Source organism: Sinohyriopsis cumingii, chromosome 17 (genome assembly GCF_028554795.1).
Source record: "Sinohyriopsis cumingii isolate HCF-2022 chromosome 17, ASM2855479v2, whole genome shotgun sequence".
Classification (NCBI taxonomy): Eukaryota; Metazoa; Mollusca; class Bivalvia; order Unionida; family Unionidae; genus Sinohyriopsis; species Sinohyriopsis cumingii.
The window spans coordinates 85,287,403-85,301,879 of record NC_142977.1 but is presented as its reverse complement, the minus strand read 5'-3'; the positions used below and the strand labels follow the sequence as shown (position 1 = coordinate 85,301,879).

At 34.7% G+C, this 14,477-nt stretch overlaps 1 protein-coding gene across 1 annotated transcript; it reads left to right on the top strand.

Annotated features, from left to right (window-relative positions):
- The first annotated feature begins 228 nt into the window (after positions 1-228).
- On the top strand, positions 229-13,254 carry LOC149779355 (progranulin-like). Its single transcript, XM_089939969.1, has 4 exons — positions 229-386; positions 8,789-8,965; positions 10,545-10,706; positions 12,836-13,254. Exons 2-4 carry the CDS (start codon positions 8,789-8,791, stop codon positions 12,905-12,907), a joined length of 411 nt encoding a protein of 136 aa, XP_089796095.1. The 5' UTR covers positions 229-386; the 3' UTR covers positions 12,908-13,254.
- Positions 13,255-14,477: the final 1,223 nt, after the last annotated feature.

The window sequence follows — 14,477 nt, the reverse complement described above, 5'->3', positions numbered from 1 at the left end:
TAGCCCTGTCGCATGTACTGGAAATAGGGCAATAAAAACATGTTTTTATTCAAATCGTTTTCGATATTGGCGAATGTCTTGCAAATGAATGATGTTTACTGAGATTTGTTCGTCCTTGAACTGAACAAAAAATATATATAGGGCATTTGGAGCAGGTGCATTTAGTCATTTTTATAGTAATCTTCCATCTGGAGTTGTATGTTACCCAATCACGTGAGGTTTTCTTGATCACATGACACTCTGATTGGTTCATATTAGGTGCCGACATTAACCATGAGCAAAGAAGTGCGGCTGTCTCTGCGAAACTGACACAAAGGAAGATACAAACGAGTAAGGGCTTATCGAAGAAAGTTTGAGCAAGCGTATGCGACTGTCATCCACCGAAGGTAAGTGTGTTGCTTAATAATTTATTGTTATAAATGTTCCTTATTTGTCTCAACTTGTAGCGAAAATATATGTATATTATTTTATAAAAATATTATTCGGAAAGATACGTGATGGCAAGGCATTAGCTACAAGTTTTTTTCCTATCAGGCATTGAGATACGTACTGTAACCCACATACCTGGATTCGAATTTCAGTAGGGGACGCATTTTGAAGTCTCAAGCCCTCTATAATAATATTTATTCACAAATACAGACACACTCACGAACTTAAATACAAAGGCAGCCAATTTAAATCCAGCATAACGCAATGCTAATGTTAAGTAAAATTGATACACTTTCGTGGTAAGACCTGTAAAATCCACTTACTTGTTATACACGATGTATCCTAGGTTATTGGTATGTGCATTTTTAAAACCTAGTTTGGTTCGGCAGAGTCCGCTGTAAAGTATTGTTGCCTAAAAGGATTTTTGTTGTCCACAAAGTCATCCGTACAATGAACAGCTAACCGATAAGATTCGATGATTTAAGAAGGTATTATGCTGTGAGCCTCGTTTTTTCAGAAGAAATTAAATTATAATTTTCGAGTATAAAATAAAAATGGCTTAGTTTTAAGTCTGCAACTTTGTTTAATTTACTCATATATAAGCTTCTGCTAAAAATACGTTAATCTTTTCCAGATATCATTTTCGTTTAAATACAGTATTTAATACACCATCCTGCAAACTGTGAATCCTTAGCTCATAAAATAATAAATAATTAGTTGTCTTTGGCCACACACACACACACACACACATGAATTCCTCGCAGGACACTCCCACAACCGGTGGCAAAAGTATGACAATAAATATTTACATTGTTGGCATTGAAATGAATTACCAAACCAGAAAAATAATGTTGGCTCTATTGTGGAATAAAATAAACAAAGTGACAAAAATAACTACCATCAAGAAAGGAATCAAACATATATCATTATCCAATTATCGCATTTTATTTATTGTCAACATACGTCAACATGTAACCCACTACACCGACCAGATGACATTTTATACCCAAATATGGACTGCTCACGCTTTTTACACTGTACCAGTCTCTCACACTGTCACTGACCAACATCCCGTATAGACGAATTCATGTCAGATACCCCTAGTTCTCAGCATAAAATGTTGAAAACTGACTTGTTTCAGAGAAAGAAATAGGGACATGAAAAGAGAGGCAGCCAGCAAATTTTATAATTTTATATTGGCCAAGTGTCAATCATTAAACATGTATACATATATCCACAATGAATCGACAGAAGTTGCACAGGGACATTTGGTGCTCTTCAATCTATGGATTATTTCACGATGTGCTGTAGAAGATCAATTGGTTCTCAGCCCTTTTTAAATGACTGGTGGCGGATTCTTTTTCGATGCATTGATATTTGGTTTCTAATTGTGGTGTAGATAATTGGAAGTAATTTTGTGGAGTATTATTTGTGCCCGAATTTTTACGGATATTTTCTTCTTCATTGAGTACGTACATTTTGTAAATACTTTAGTTATTTCAGCTTAATATAATAATATAACGTTTTATTGCTTAGCAATGTAAACGTATTTTCACATATTCTTGCTTTAAGACTAGATCGCGTGGTATAATTTGTTCTCTTCTCACACTTCAAATTTGTTTATTGCTATTTTCAAATGTACATTAAAGGTTTTAAAGAATGAAATTAGAAAATGAAAAGATCCCAAAGCTGTTGTATTTTCTGGTACATCATCTTTCATTATTTAATGCATATCTCCTCCCCCTCTCTGTCTGTCTGTCTGTCTATCTGTAACTCGCTCTTTCTTAACGTTTTGATTAAATATCACAATGCCAATACTGGATTTAAAATGGTTTGCTTTTATATATGAACACGTGCGTATAGTTTTAATCATCTGTGTGAATTACAGCTTTAGTATAAATCTTTATATTTCATCACATCTCTACGAAAACACTACGCTGTCTTTATTTTGTGTCGCTCACCTTGCCGAGGAGAAAGTACACTTGCACTGTATGATATAAATATCGAAGGCGGTAGACCATAGATGTACTCCAACATTCAAACTTTTAGTAAGGCTCGTAGGCATTATTTTTTAGTTGTTCTAAATGAAGCAGGAATCTCATCACCGAACGAAATTTTATTGGGCCAAGTTGCAACTAGGCGAACGATTCGCATCAATGCAACCAATATCATTATAATGCTTAGGTTGACCTAGATGTCAGCGTCATAGCTAGGAGATTGTGTTTCATAAGGCGCCATCGTTTTTTAATGCAGCACAAGAGTATGTATGTATGTATGTATGTATGTATATGTATATATATATATATATATATATATATATATATATATATATATATATATATATATATATATATATATATATATATATATATTGCAGAAAAATTGAATCTTCTTTTTAATATATGCTAATTGTGCTTTTGGATGGATACTTAGGCGATAACACTCACTCTTCAGCTCCCACCAAAGGCACCTCAGTTGTAATAGTATTCAAAAACGGGCAATCAAAATATCAACAATCTAAGAGAGTGGTCGTTTTGCAATAACCTAATCTGTTGCAATAAATCATAAATTTATTTTTAAAACAAACCATTTTACCCTATCCGAATACAAAACAGGTTCGATAGTGTGATGGTACGGACCTGGTTTACAATATTATTGTTTATAATATTGTTTGCAATGCTGAACAATAGGTGAGGCTTGGTAGAGATTCGAATGGTGGCGAGACAAATTTCTTCAGCACCCCCCAAACCCCCCACCCCCCAACAATTCCCATGCTATAAATGTAATGCAGTTCTGTTTATAGCTCCTGCTCAAACAGTACTCTCGTATGCTAAGCTGCAACTTAGACTTCTGTAGACAAATACAAGCAAGCGTCGCATGGCATGATTAAATATGTTGTATTTATATATTTGGATATATAAGGATATTAATTTTCGTATGTAAGAGTGCGGATTTACAAACAAACGATGTATGTAATTCAAGTTATTATTTATGTAGCGTGAACGAAGCTTTGAAAATCCTTTGGATAAGACTATTTCAATGTATATGAAAACGCATATATTCAATTGTATTTCAGGAATGATAACGAATTGGAAACATTATTTTGGAACTGTTCATACATCTTTGTTTTGCTCTAATATTTTTCGATATTTACTGTAAGTAAGTGAATTTTGAAAGATGATTACTGCACCATAACTTAGGGAATCTTGTCGCTGTCAGCGTGACACGCACTAATGAGCATTGACGTATGAGCTAGGCACGCAATGGCCTGTGATGGTTTAAAGGATGATTAATTTTAATTAGAATAGACAAATGTGAAAATGCGGCTACCTACCCTGTCTGCTAGAGCGTGCCGCTCTATACTTAGAACTTCCGGGAAGTACATAAAACGAGCAATTGACTAAAGCTGTCATTGCTTGTGATAGCACATACATATACATGCATGTGTTCTCATGCCTGTGTTTTGGAATAATGTTATTAGTCATCCTAGATGAAAATGTTTTACGCAGAATTACATTTTTCATTATTGGATTGATGGTGTATTTTGTAGAAATGTATAGAAATAGATTAGTAGCCCTCTAGCCTGTCACTGAATGTATAAATGATAAGGTGAAATAGTTATACATGTATAGGTGAGAACATTATATTTAATCAAAGAAGCGAGAAAATTCACCATCTTACTAAATGATACCATCACATATCAGATAAATGATGGTAACTGCACGTTTATCACCCTGTTTAATTTGTTTCGTTTATTATGAAATTTATTGAAGGATATGAAACGCTTATTATGTCATTGACAAGCACATGAGTAGCAGCAACAGCTACGTCAATGTTTTTTAGATATCCACGTGGTGATTGGGTAATGCATTTTTCACTTTATTAGAGCAAGTAACACGTTATGCGTATGTTAAATGTTAAAAATTGTGATTTAAATATAAACAAAATCATGTAATGCTGAAATTAATTTAACTGTCATGTTTTCAGCATATTTAGGAATACAAATATACATTATGCACATTGTGAGTTTGTCAGATGTCTGTGCAAAAGGAATGTGGTGTTGACCGCTGAGTACCAGTGAATCAACTGTTCAAGAAGAAGGCACCCTTAGTAACATTTAGTGCACATGCCACATACATTACCTAGGATAATATAATCATTTCAATTAAAAACGTCACGGAACTACTTGTTTTACCTAAAGGTTAGTAGCTCTTTAGTACGTGAATGTATACATATTTAGAGCCTCTTAACATTCCTGAGAGAGGAAGAAAATATTGACATCTTAATGATCATTTTTAAGACACAACTGGAATACAATATATTTTATAACATTTTACGTTTCTTTAAGCAATAATGGTCGGTGCAAGTCTTGCACAAATTTTCCATATTTTTATCACTGATTTGACAAGGATATTGGCATCACACCCTGCATTAGTCTGAAAATTTCTATCTTCTCGCAATTTTTTCGAAGTTTATTCATTGATTTTTAGTCAGTTGTAAATCGCCCTTGGATAGATTTTTATTATATTTAAAGGGTGGAATAATGAGATCAATATAATTTAGGTTGGTTGGGTCTAATATAAAATAATGTCCTTATCTGCTATAACGGCATCACGTTCATCTCATAGGTACAAAATACCACACAAGGTAGTAATTAGCTTGTCGTACTATTTTGCACCACTTCTTGAAAACATTTCATATTTCCGGAACCGATCTGAACCTGTGTAAGGTCATTTTTTACCCATCTATCGACCTATTGCTATGACTGGAACAAATACAACAATATATTGCCTTTGTTGTCATTTTAATAGTCAAACAGATCAACTCGCGCGCCGAGTGGCCGAGTGGTCTAAAGCGCTCTCCGTTACGGATCACTGCCATCTCACCTCTGTCTGCGCCGGTTCGAGTCTCGGTATGTGAGAAAGCTTGCCAGTAGATTCTCGTGGGTCGGTGGTTCTTTTCGGGTATTCCCGGGTTCTTCCTCCACCAATAATACTGGCCGCCATGTATAGCCTATCGTGTGCTGAAAAATGGCGTTAAACCCCACTACAACAACAACAACAACTCGCGTGCTATATGTCATGAAATCAATACTTGCCGGAAGTTGATTTTACAGTTTCCTCCGTTGCAAAAGAGTGCTGCCCTAAAGGCAGATAAATCACGTTTTCACATTCGTCTATGCGTTCGGATAACGGTCAGACAGATAGAGAATCGAGGTGAAGTGGGGTTTTAAGTAGCGGAGAAATGTCAAAATTAAAATAATCCTGAGACAAATTTGCTACATGAAAAATAAGTTTCATAAATTAGTTTTCCAGAGATAGTTATTAATAAAGGCGGAAGAGAATTATTCTGACTTCGATTTTTCCTGATTGTATTTCACGGTTAGATGCAGCTAATCCTGATTGGCTAAGCTAAATGAGGGGTGAAGGTTTTCCAGACGATTTTCAATGTTTTAAGTAATTTCCCATGCGAAAGCAGTCAGTCTAATTTTCTATTGGAAGCCAAGAAGTTGACTCCGCGAAATAACAAGTATTTCTCGTAATACATTGTTCAAGGGTCGGGTGTCTGGAAGCAGAGCGATACTGACCTTAAAGGTAGAAAGGTATTCTGCTACATAGGAAAAGAAAGTCTCGGAAAGCACAAGTGGAACAATTAACATCGTATGTGCACCTCACAGTGGGAAAAGAGAGCTGACAATCAAGTCATGATTGATGACCCAAAGATGCTGGAGAGAGAGAGAGAGAGAGAGAGAGAGAGAGAGGGTGGGGGTGGGGGGTGGGGGTAAGTGATACGGTGACCATGACCTGTCACCAGCGTTGATTTTGAAAGGACCAGAAGCAACCAGATTATGAAGGCATGCTGTGCAAATGAGTTCGATCATTCGCTCGATTCTCTGATGACATATGTCTTATCGGTACCGCCAGAATGGTTAATTCCTTTTAAGAGGATGGTAAATTTGTTTCTAAGAGAATTTATTTTAATTATCATGTTCAATTTCATTTTTAGTATATAATTGATTAAACTGTTATATTGTTTAAAGGAGGCTCGTATTGCTCTGTTCTATCTCTCTGTTCAGATCATCCATTGATTTAATATTTTATTTTAGTATTTACACGATCTGGGCAATACCACGTTTGTCGATCATCTCTAAAAGGTGTGTGTGTGTGTGTGTGTGTGTGTGTGATTTGGATTATTAACTTAGCTTTAACAATGTTTCAGTCTTATCGCTACGATTTATGTAGTGTGGCAGTTTCGAGTGATGTATAACACTGAGGCATCATGCCGCCGACATCTAGCATCCTCTCTCACCCAGTCAGATTGTCCTAACACCAGGCCGACCAGCCCTAACACTGACCTCTTAATGCTGAGGCCAAGAGAGGCAACTGCTAGTAACTTTTTTATATAAATCTTTTGTATGGATCATCTCTTAGATAACAGTAACCAAAGAAAGGACACATAACAGGTGGACTCCTAATATTACAAATATTTAAAACGATTACGTTCTTCGTGCATTGTAGCAGTTCGTACTGACAGTTTTAAAGTGAGAGCATATTTCATAAACTTACGATATTGGGTTACTTTATTCATTCACCTGCAAGGGTCTGTTACGCTTTTAAACACTTTTTATCTATACGAACAAACAGCACCAATAACAGTTACTTGATCTTTTTTACCAACACTGTACTTTTTCTATTTCTGGATTCAAATATGCTCTCCATTTCTGAAAACTACAATATTCAATTTGTTCTTACTTTATTTACATATCTACTTCAAACGTTCAAGCAATTTCATGAAAAGTAGCAATCATGTGACAGTTTCGGAACATGAACCCATATTATCCGAGGAACAAGTAAGAAAAAGATCTTTCTTTAAGAGTTGCTATGTAACTCCGGAACCCTGCAATGACATCGGCGGTAACTTCGTCTTTACTACACTCTAAATAAATATTGTTTAAAAATCAAAATAACAGCCAGTAGATCCAATGCAAATGATAACTATATAATACATATAAAGTAGAAGTAAAATAATGAGCACTATGCCATCAATACCTTCCTTAAAGATCTCAAACAAGAGTCCATATCTGTACATACTATCACATGGTTTCCTGAAACCACGAATATGGCATAAAACGTTTATATTCACTTAACCACTTCTTTATTAGACGTTATAAAATGCAAACGCGAATCACATTAATAGGTCATATACATTTATTGGCACAGAAATGGGCGTCAGATATTGTACATTTGTTTATTTGTTTTAGCCCAAACAAATTATGTAATTAAGAGCACTTCTCAACAAATTTTTGCAAACAACTTCTGAGTCGAGTTCACTTTTAATTGTTGGCTAAATCAGTAGTTTTGATCTTGAAAAGTGGTTTTGCAATCACGCTCCTTCAACTGAGTGATAAACATCCTCTGTTAAATATAAAGTGAAACTATTTATTATAAAATTTGTAAGAATTTCTTTCCCATATACGAAGTATTCTTCTCAATATAACTTATTGCCGACTTTATCGTCTCGTTTTCTTTTGTAAGGCTGTGAGCTCATCATTGTTTTTGTAATATGTTCGTCCATTTCTCTTACAATGCCATTGCCATTCACATCATGCTAATGGTGCAAGATTCAACTTCTACTTGATTTGCTTCAACATTCATCGAGTGTAAATTTTAATAATGATTATAAAAGCCCATAAATGAAATTGTATTTGCCATCATCTGAAATGGGGGTGGGGGAATGTTATTGAAAAAATGTTCTTTCTGTATTTAAAAGACTGCATTTTATTGGATGCATAATGTTGAGAGACAGTTTCAAAGACATCAAGTATTATGTATGTATGATTGTTCAGAGAATAAAGTTGACAATTAATTTTAACCGACAGTTCCATCTACTTTAAAAATACGCTCGGGTCTATTTAGAAACACGTAAGTAAGTACTAAAATATTCAGAACATTATTGCACACACATATACGGGCAAACATTTTTCACAAGGTTATATTATCGTGGATCTTACTGATAACCATAATGCATTGGCAAGTTCGAGGTCAGTACTATACATTATACTTTCAACGTGTACATATTGCTTAGATGGTTGCGACTGGTTTCCTTTCAGACAGCGGATTCTGTGCAATATATATATATATATATATATATATATATATATATATATATATATATATATATATATATATATATATATTGACATAAGTATAGTAATGTTTGTAAAAGAATTGGTACATGTATGACATCTGAAAGTTTTAGCAATGCATATATAACTGCAGTCTTGTAAAGAGGTCCGTCTGTCTGCCTCGTTTTACTTCTGATATGTATGTAGTCAGTTATTATTGTTTCTGGTTTACAGATGCTTGTTCGTTTGTTGGTGTTCGTGACAATGGTGTCGGCAAATCCATTCCTGGTCGAACAAATGCATGTCCAAAGGAATGCGTTGTGCTTTGACGAGGAAACACGGTGCCCGCCAGATCACGAGTGTTGCAAACTGGAAAGTGGCAAGATAGGATGCTGTCTCCAGCAAGAGATAGTAAGTGTGAAAAACATATCTTTAATTTGCAGCTGTTCAGTTGACTAGAATTTAAACAAGGAAGTACACAGAACAAGACAATTTTGTGGAAGGCACACACAACCGTACTTAATTGTATAAAATTTATGAAATTGACATGGTTAGACCAGCAAGTCAAACATGTTTAAGAGACGTGTTTCACTGACTGAATAATTCATGGCCACATTAGTTTCTTAGCCAATATGCTTACATGAATTCTTAAATTCCAAATTCATAAACTTTGTAACGTCAAACGTTTGAAAAGTTATCCCCATCAATGTTTTACATATCCCCAACAAACATTTTGTCACTGTTATCATTAAAATAGAACTGGGTTGTTGACCTCAGTGGTTGTTTTTCTTCTTCAAAATCTTTCCAATACCAGACGCATTGTTGTCTCGTCGATGAGGTTTAATATGCAATATTTGACTACATTGTTTCCCACTGAATCCGGATTTCTGGAGCATCGTGTAGTTTCTCTTTGATAAAATGATTTATTTCCTTTAAAAGCTGACGAAAATAGACTTGTCATACGGCAGAATGGCGAAGATACGGAAAAACTATGAAACCAAGATTGAAAATAGCATCCAATATATCGTTAGTGCGCCAGAACTCCCAGTTTACACCATACTCACCTGCAAATAAAATGTCTTTTTTCGTCATGTATTCTCTTTTTCAAAGGGGTTCATCACGGTGTCTTCATTAAAATGTTATTTTGTTTAAGTATGGCTCTGAACTTAAAACGAAAATAGTTTAAATATTTTCTCCGACCCCTTCTCATTTACATAATTTATCATTCATAATTGGAAACAACTTATCACATTTGTCGTATCATTTCCTTTTCTAGCACTAGTAGAAATACAGTGACCCTAGTGACAAGGACATTATCCATATCTACCGGTTGAAATAAACACAACTGTTGTACCTGACGTTGTGATTGTTGTACAACGCGTTACGTGCAGCACCATTGATTTATACTACTTCCACTGCCTGCGCTGAATGGGTATCCAAGAATACAAGAACAAGAAATTTATACTGCTACTAATATTAGTACTACCATCCACACTTTCGCTATCATCATTACCTAGGCCTGGGTTGCCGAGTGGTCTTAATCTTTCTCCTGTACCGATCACATCTGTATGCGTTAGTTCGAGTGTTTGGCTCCACAAATGTGGGTATGTGCGAAAACTTGGCAATACCTTACCGTAGGTCGGTGATTCTTACCGGAGTTTTCCCGGATTTTTCCTTAATCAGTTATACTGGCCGCCATATATAGCCTATCATGTACTGAAAAAGGCGATAAACTGACAAGAACAATTATAACAACATACAACCACAAAATTATGGCACAAAATGTTAAGTTTTCCGACGGCAAAATGTTCGTAACATTTCATCAAAACACAATTCCTTTATATCTATCTTTTGCGAGTATCAAATATCTACATTTTAAAGTCAAACTACAATTTTTGGTGACAGTCTGATGCTTTTATAACACACATGAACCTATTATATATTTCCTCTTAAATATATGAATAATATAACAGAATATCTTTATTACCAGGGGCAGGAAATACATAACAGACTTGGAAGGCAACAAGCAAGCAGTCTAATAACTGCCAATATCACAGTGGATTCTCCATGCCCAAATCCATCATACACCTGCCCAGGACTCAAAACCTGCTGTTGCTTAGGGAGTGGTTGTGGATGTTGCCCCTACGATGGAGTAAGTCCTCATTTCACTAATTAATGCAATTGGAAAAATGATTTTAAAATCAGTACCGAATTTCTGGATTGCTTATTATATTTTTCCTCACTTAGTATTGATGTCTGTAGTATATGTTACGTGTGAGACATCATAATTAAAAATATCAAAAGAGTCATTACCATCGCCGTTACTACACACCATCATCAAGAATTACTCATCTTCTTCATTCTAGTTCATGACCATCAACAGCACCGCGATCACTGCAAAAGCAACAAATAAAAATCTTGTATCATGATGACACTATTTAAATTATTTACTTTAGAACAATTTGATAGGCAGAACTCCTATGCCATACTCTTTTAAATTTAAATTATTGTAAAGCGTATAAGTAAACTCCTCACTCGCCCTGATGTCTTTAGCAGAGACCAAGTGATTCAAATGAAACTTTTGATTGGATTCAGCGGCAGCATGTGCACAGGAAAAGTGTTTTGAAATGTATTTTTAATTTCTTTTGATATAATTTATTCATGTGGGATATGAAAATGCTATAATCTATAGCCTTCTTTCCCCCAAAAGGCTAGCAACATTAAAACAATTTCAGTGAGAGATGGACCAGAGTTGAGTTGAAGAATAGGCTGAGAGAGAGAGAGAGAGAGAGAGAGAGAGAGAGAACTCCACTTGCCTGAGTATCTCCTTTCCTTAATTTAATTTGATCGATATGTTTCCTTCTAGATTTATGACATCTTGTAGTGGAAAATTTGTAGTAATAATAAAATATTGTGAAATGCTCGGGACATTCAACACATAATAAGAAATCGGCAGGAGTGTAATAAAAATTAAGATTGAGACATGTTTGATCTCAAAGACGTCTATAAAATCGTGTTAAATTTAGTTCAGTATTGATAACAGACTAGATACATGTGCAAGTTTCGTAAAATTCTGGATGTAAATCACAAAATAAAGTTCCAGTTATGATAAATGCATTGTATGCGATCAGCAAGAAACAACGTAACATACATACAAATTAGTCTTTTTGGGCAAGATATCTAATGAATCGGACTAATATCGACCGCTACTTATAATAAGTAGCTATGTCAGCTACCGATAATAGTTCACGTTCTGGCAGCCTTTGTAATTCAGGTGCACTTGTTTTGAAAAACCTACTAGAATATGCGTTGTTTCATGTTAAAGAGAGTTATAGGTGAATGAAATGTATTTCGAATGAAGTTTTTATGTCGTAAGTGTAAATCTCAACAGAACATTACTCCGTCACATCGCAATTATGGCAGAGATCTAATTTTAATTAGATTGCATACCTAGCTTGACAAACGACAAATATATGTTACAATAACACCTTCTTACGTATGCGGGTAAATGAACCTGTGAGAGAAACTAACACTGTGTGCGAGAAGTGTCTGCAGTCCAGATCTCATGCCAGAGTGTTAGCTGATCGGTAGTGGAATTCCGTCGTCGCCAACCAACAGCGATAATTCTCTACGCTTCTTTATCTCAGATGGTTACCTGTAGGAGAATTCCTCGTTTCTGTGTATAAACCTCCTTAGCCAATAATTGCAAGTGATAGTAAATGTATGTTTCTTCCTAGTATGACAAAACATGAACTTTCGGGCTATTTGAACGAGTCAATGATAGGTTCTCTTCCAAGCAAAGTAAATTACTTATCGAACAAACGGATACTTGTATTACTGGATATGGGGTTGTTATATTATTATGTTGATGACGTATATTTTCTTTATGTTTATTCATTAAAATGAGGAAATCTCAGCGAATTATCGTTCGTGATTTGCAGCCATGGTTGAATACATGATGACATTAAAAGAAGCAAATTAGCAAAACTAAAATATTTCACTGGTCCATAAAGAAAAGCCGTGTAGAGAACAATGCTGGCTCAATATCCAGTGTATCCGCATTATTGTATTGGCTAATGATTGTTCCCCGTTCCTTATATATAACTACTAATATAAATAACTTCTACTTCTACTCCCACCACCACCACCACCCTACAATAATTTGATCCACTACATCATATTTAAAATAATCTCCATGAACTTTTGCCCCCTACCAATTACAACCGGACTGCTACTACGTCATGTATTACTATCTACTTCTATTTTTATTTGTAATTTCAGGGTAGTTGCTGCAGTGACGGGCAACATTGCTGTCCTAATGGTAAAGTCTGCATTGGCAACCAGTGCTATTAACTCAGAGAAATTATATTCTTTGTTCCTTAGTCTAGCAACATCCGAAAGAACTGACTGATAAGAAAACACGCTCCACAATCTCACCCATGCAATTCATTTTCCAATGTTTTTTCTTTTCCTAAAGTTATTTCTAATGATATATATATATTTAATACAATTTCAGCTTACTGTGGTATATAAGAGTGTGAACAACATTATTTCATGTCAAGAACTGTAAATGTGCGTGAAATGTGAAAATACTAATACTACTACTATTATTACTACTACTACTACTAATAATAATAATAACAATATAATTTTTGCATTTCAGTCTTTGTAGTATCAATAAATTGAACACTTCTGACTCACTATTGTTAGTGTCTTTTGTCATAAATAGATGCAGTAATTGTACCATTTGTGAACCGATTTCTTTTCTGAATCATTATTAGTAGCATCCTCCTGTTACTCGCACTTTGTAACACAATGGGATGTGTAAAGAAAATTACACGCCGCTGTTACGATGTTAAATACATATATTGACTAGCGATCGTATTTCAGCTGTTAGTATTAATTCATTTAATTTACGGTAGAGTAACTATATCTCCTTTTTATATTCATTATACCAAAAGAAGGTGACTAATATATTTTATACAATCATGTCGGATTTAACGTTTCTGAGACTTGCAAGTGTTTGACGCCAGTCACATTAAATATTTGAATTTCCCTTACATTTTATTTTGGTCGTGAGTCTACAGATCACTTTGTACGTACATGTACATGTTGTATATTTTGTGTTGTTATGGCTCTATGGTCTCAAAGTAAGTAACAAAACGGAGAGAAAACATACAAGTTTTGTAACATTAATCAAATAGTTTATGTCCCTAGAATATCAAGTGAAAGGTTAATAATAACTTACAGTATGAGCAATGAAACCCTAAATTGTTTTATACTTTTATATCTAGTATTCCAAATGAGTTTCGGTGGTGTTCCGAATGAAGTCCAATCTATTGTGCTAATGTGCATATTTTTCAATATTCCAGAATATTTTGAGTTGCTGACAGTCTTGATATATATACACTGACATAATTCAAAATGTCTTTAAATGAATTCACAGTAATTTTAAAAAGTTATTTTATCAAAAGTCGACGAGCACTTTGTAATTCCAATGAAATACTGACATCAACTAATTAACTCCTCTCAAGTAAATAATTGAACAGAACTTAAGGACACCACAAATAATGATATTGAAACTAGGGATAACTAATTTTCCTGCAAATCTCTCTTATATAAAAATACTAAGACGCAACTTCAGAAGCATGCTTTCGAAATCACTCCAGCTTGTAAATATGGCCAGGTCCTTCCCCCAATTTCTAGCAGCAAATCAATCAGAATTCAGGTCGACCTAAGAATAACAAGCATATCTGCTTACTCATTGAAATGACTTCGTTCCAATGTCAAACTCCAGTATGGTGAAGCTACGTAATGTGTTTAAAAATGGTCTCATTTTAAAGTAAAATCTCACAGTCATGAACAAAAGTAGCTTTTTAATATGGTATGTAGTAAATTACCTTTGCAATCTATACTCATAAAA

What these genes read in the sequence shown, in the direction of transcription:
- LOC149779355 (XM_089939969.1), top strand. Translation starts at nt 8,789, where the DNA reads ATGCTTGTTCGTTTGTTGGTGTTCGTGACAATGGTGTCGGCAAATCCA. An exon ending in GCTGTCTCCAGCAAGAGATA is followed by an intron (nt 8,966 to 10,544) that starts GTAAGTGTGAAA and finishes CTTTATTACCAG; the next exon opens with GGGCAGGAAATACATAACAG. An exon ending in GATGTTGCCCCTACGATGGA is followed by an intron (nt 10,707 to 12,835) that starts GTAAGTCCTCAT and finishes TTGTAATTTCAG; the next exon opens with GGTAGTTGCTGCAGTGACGG.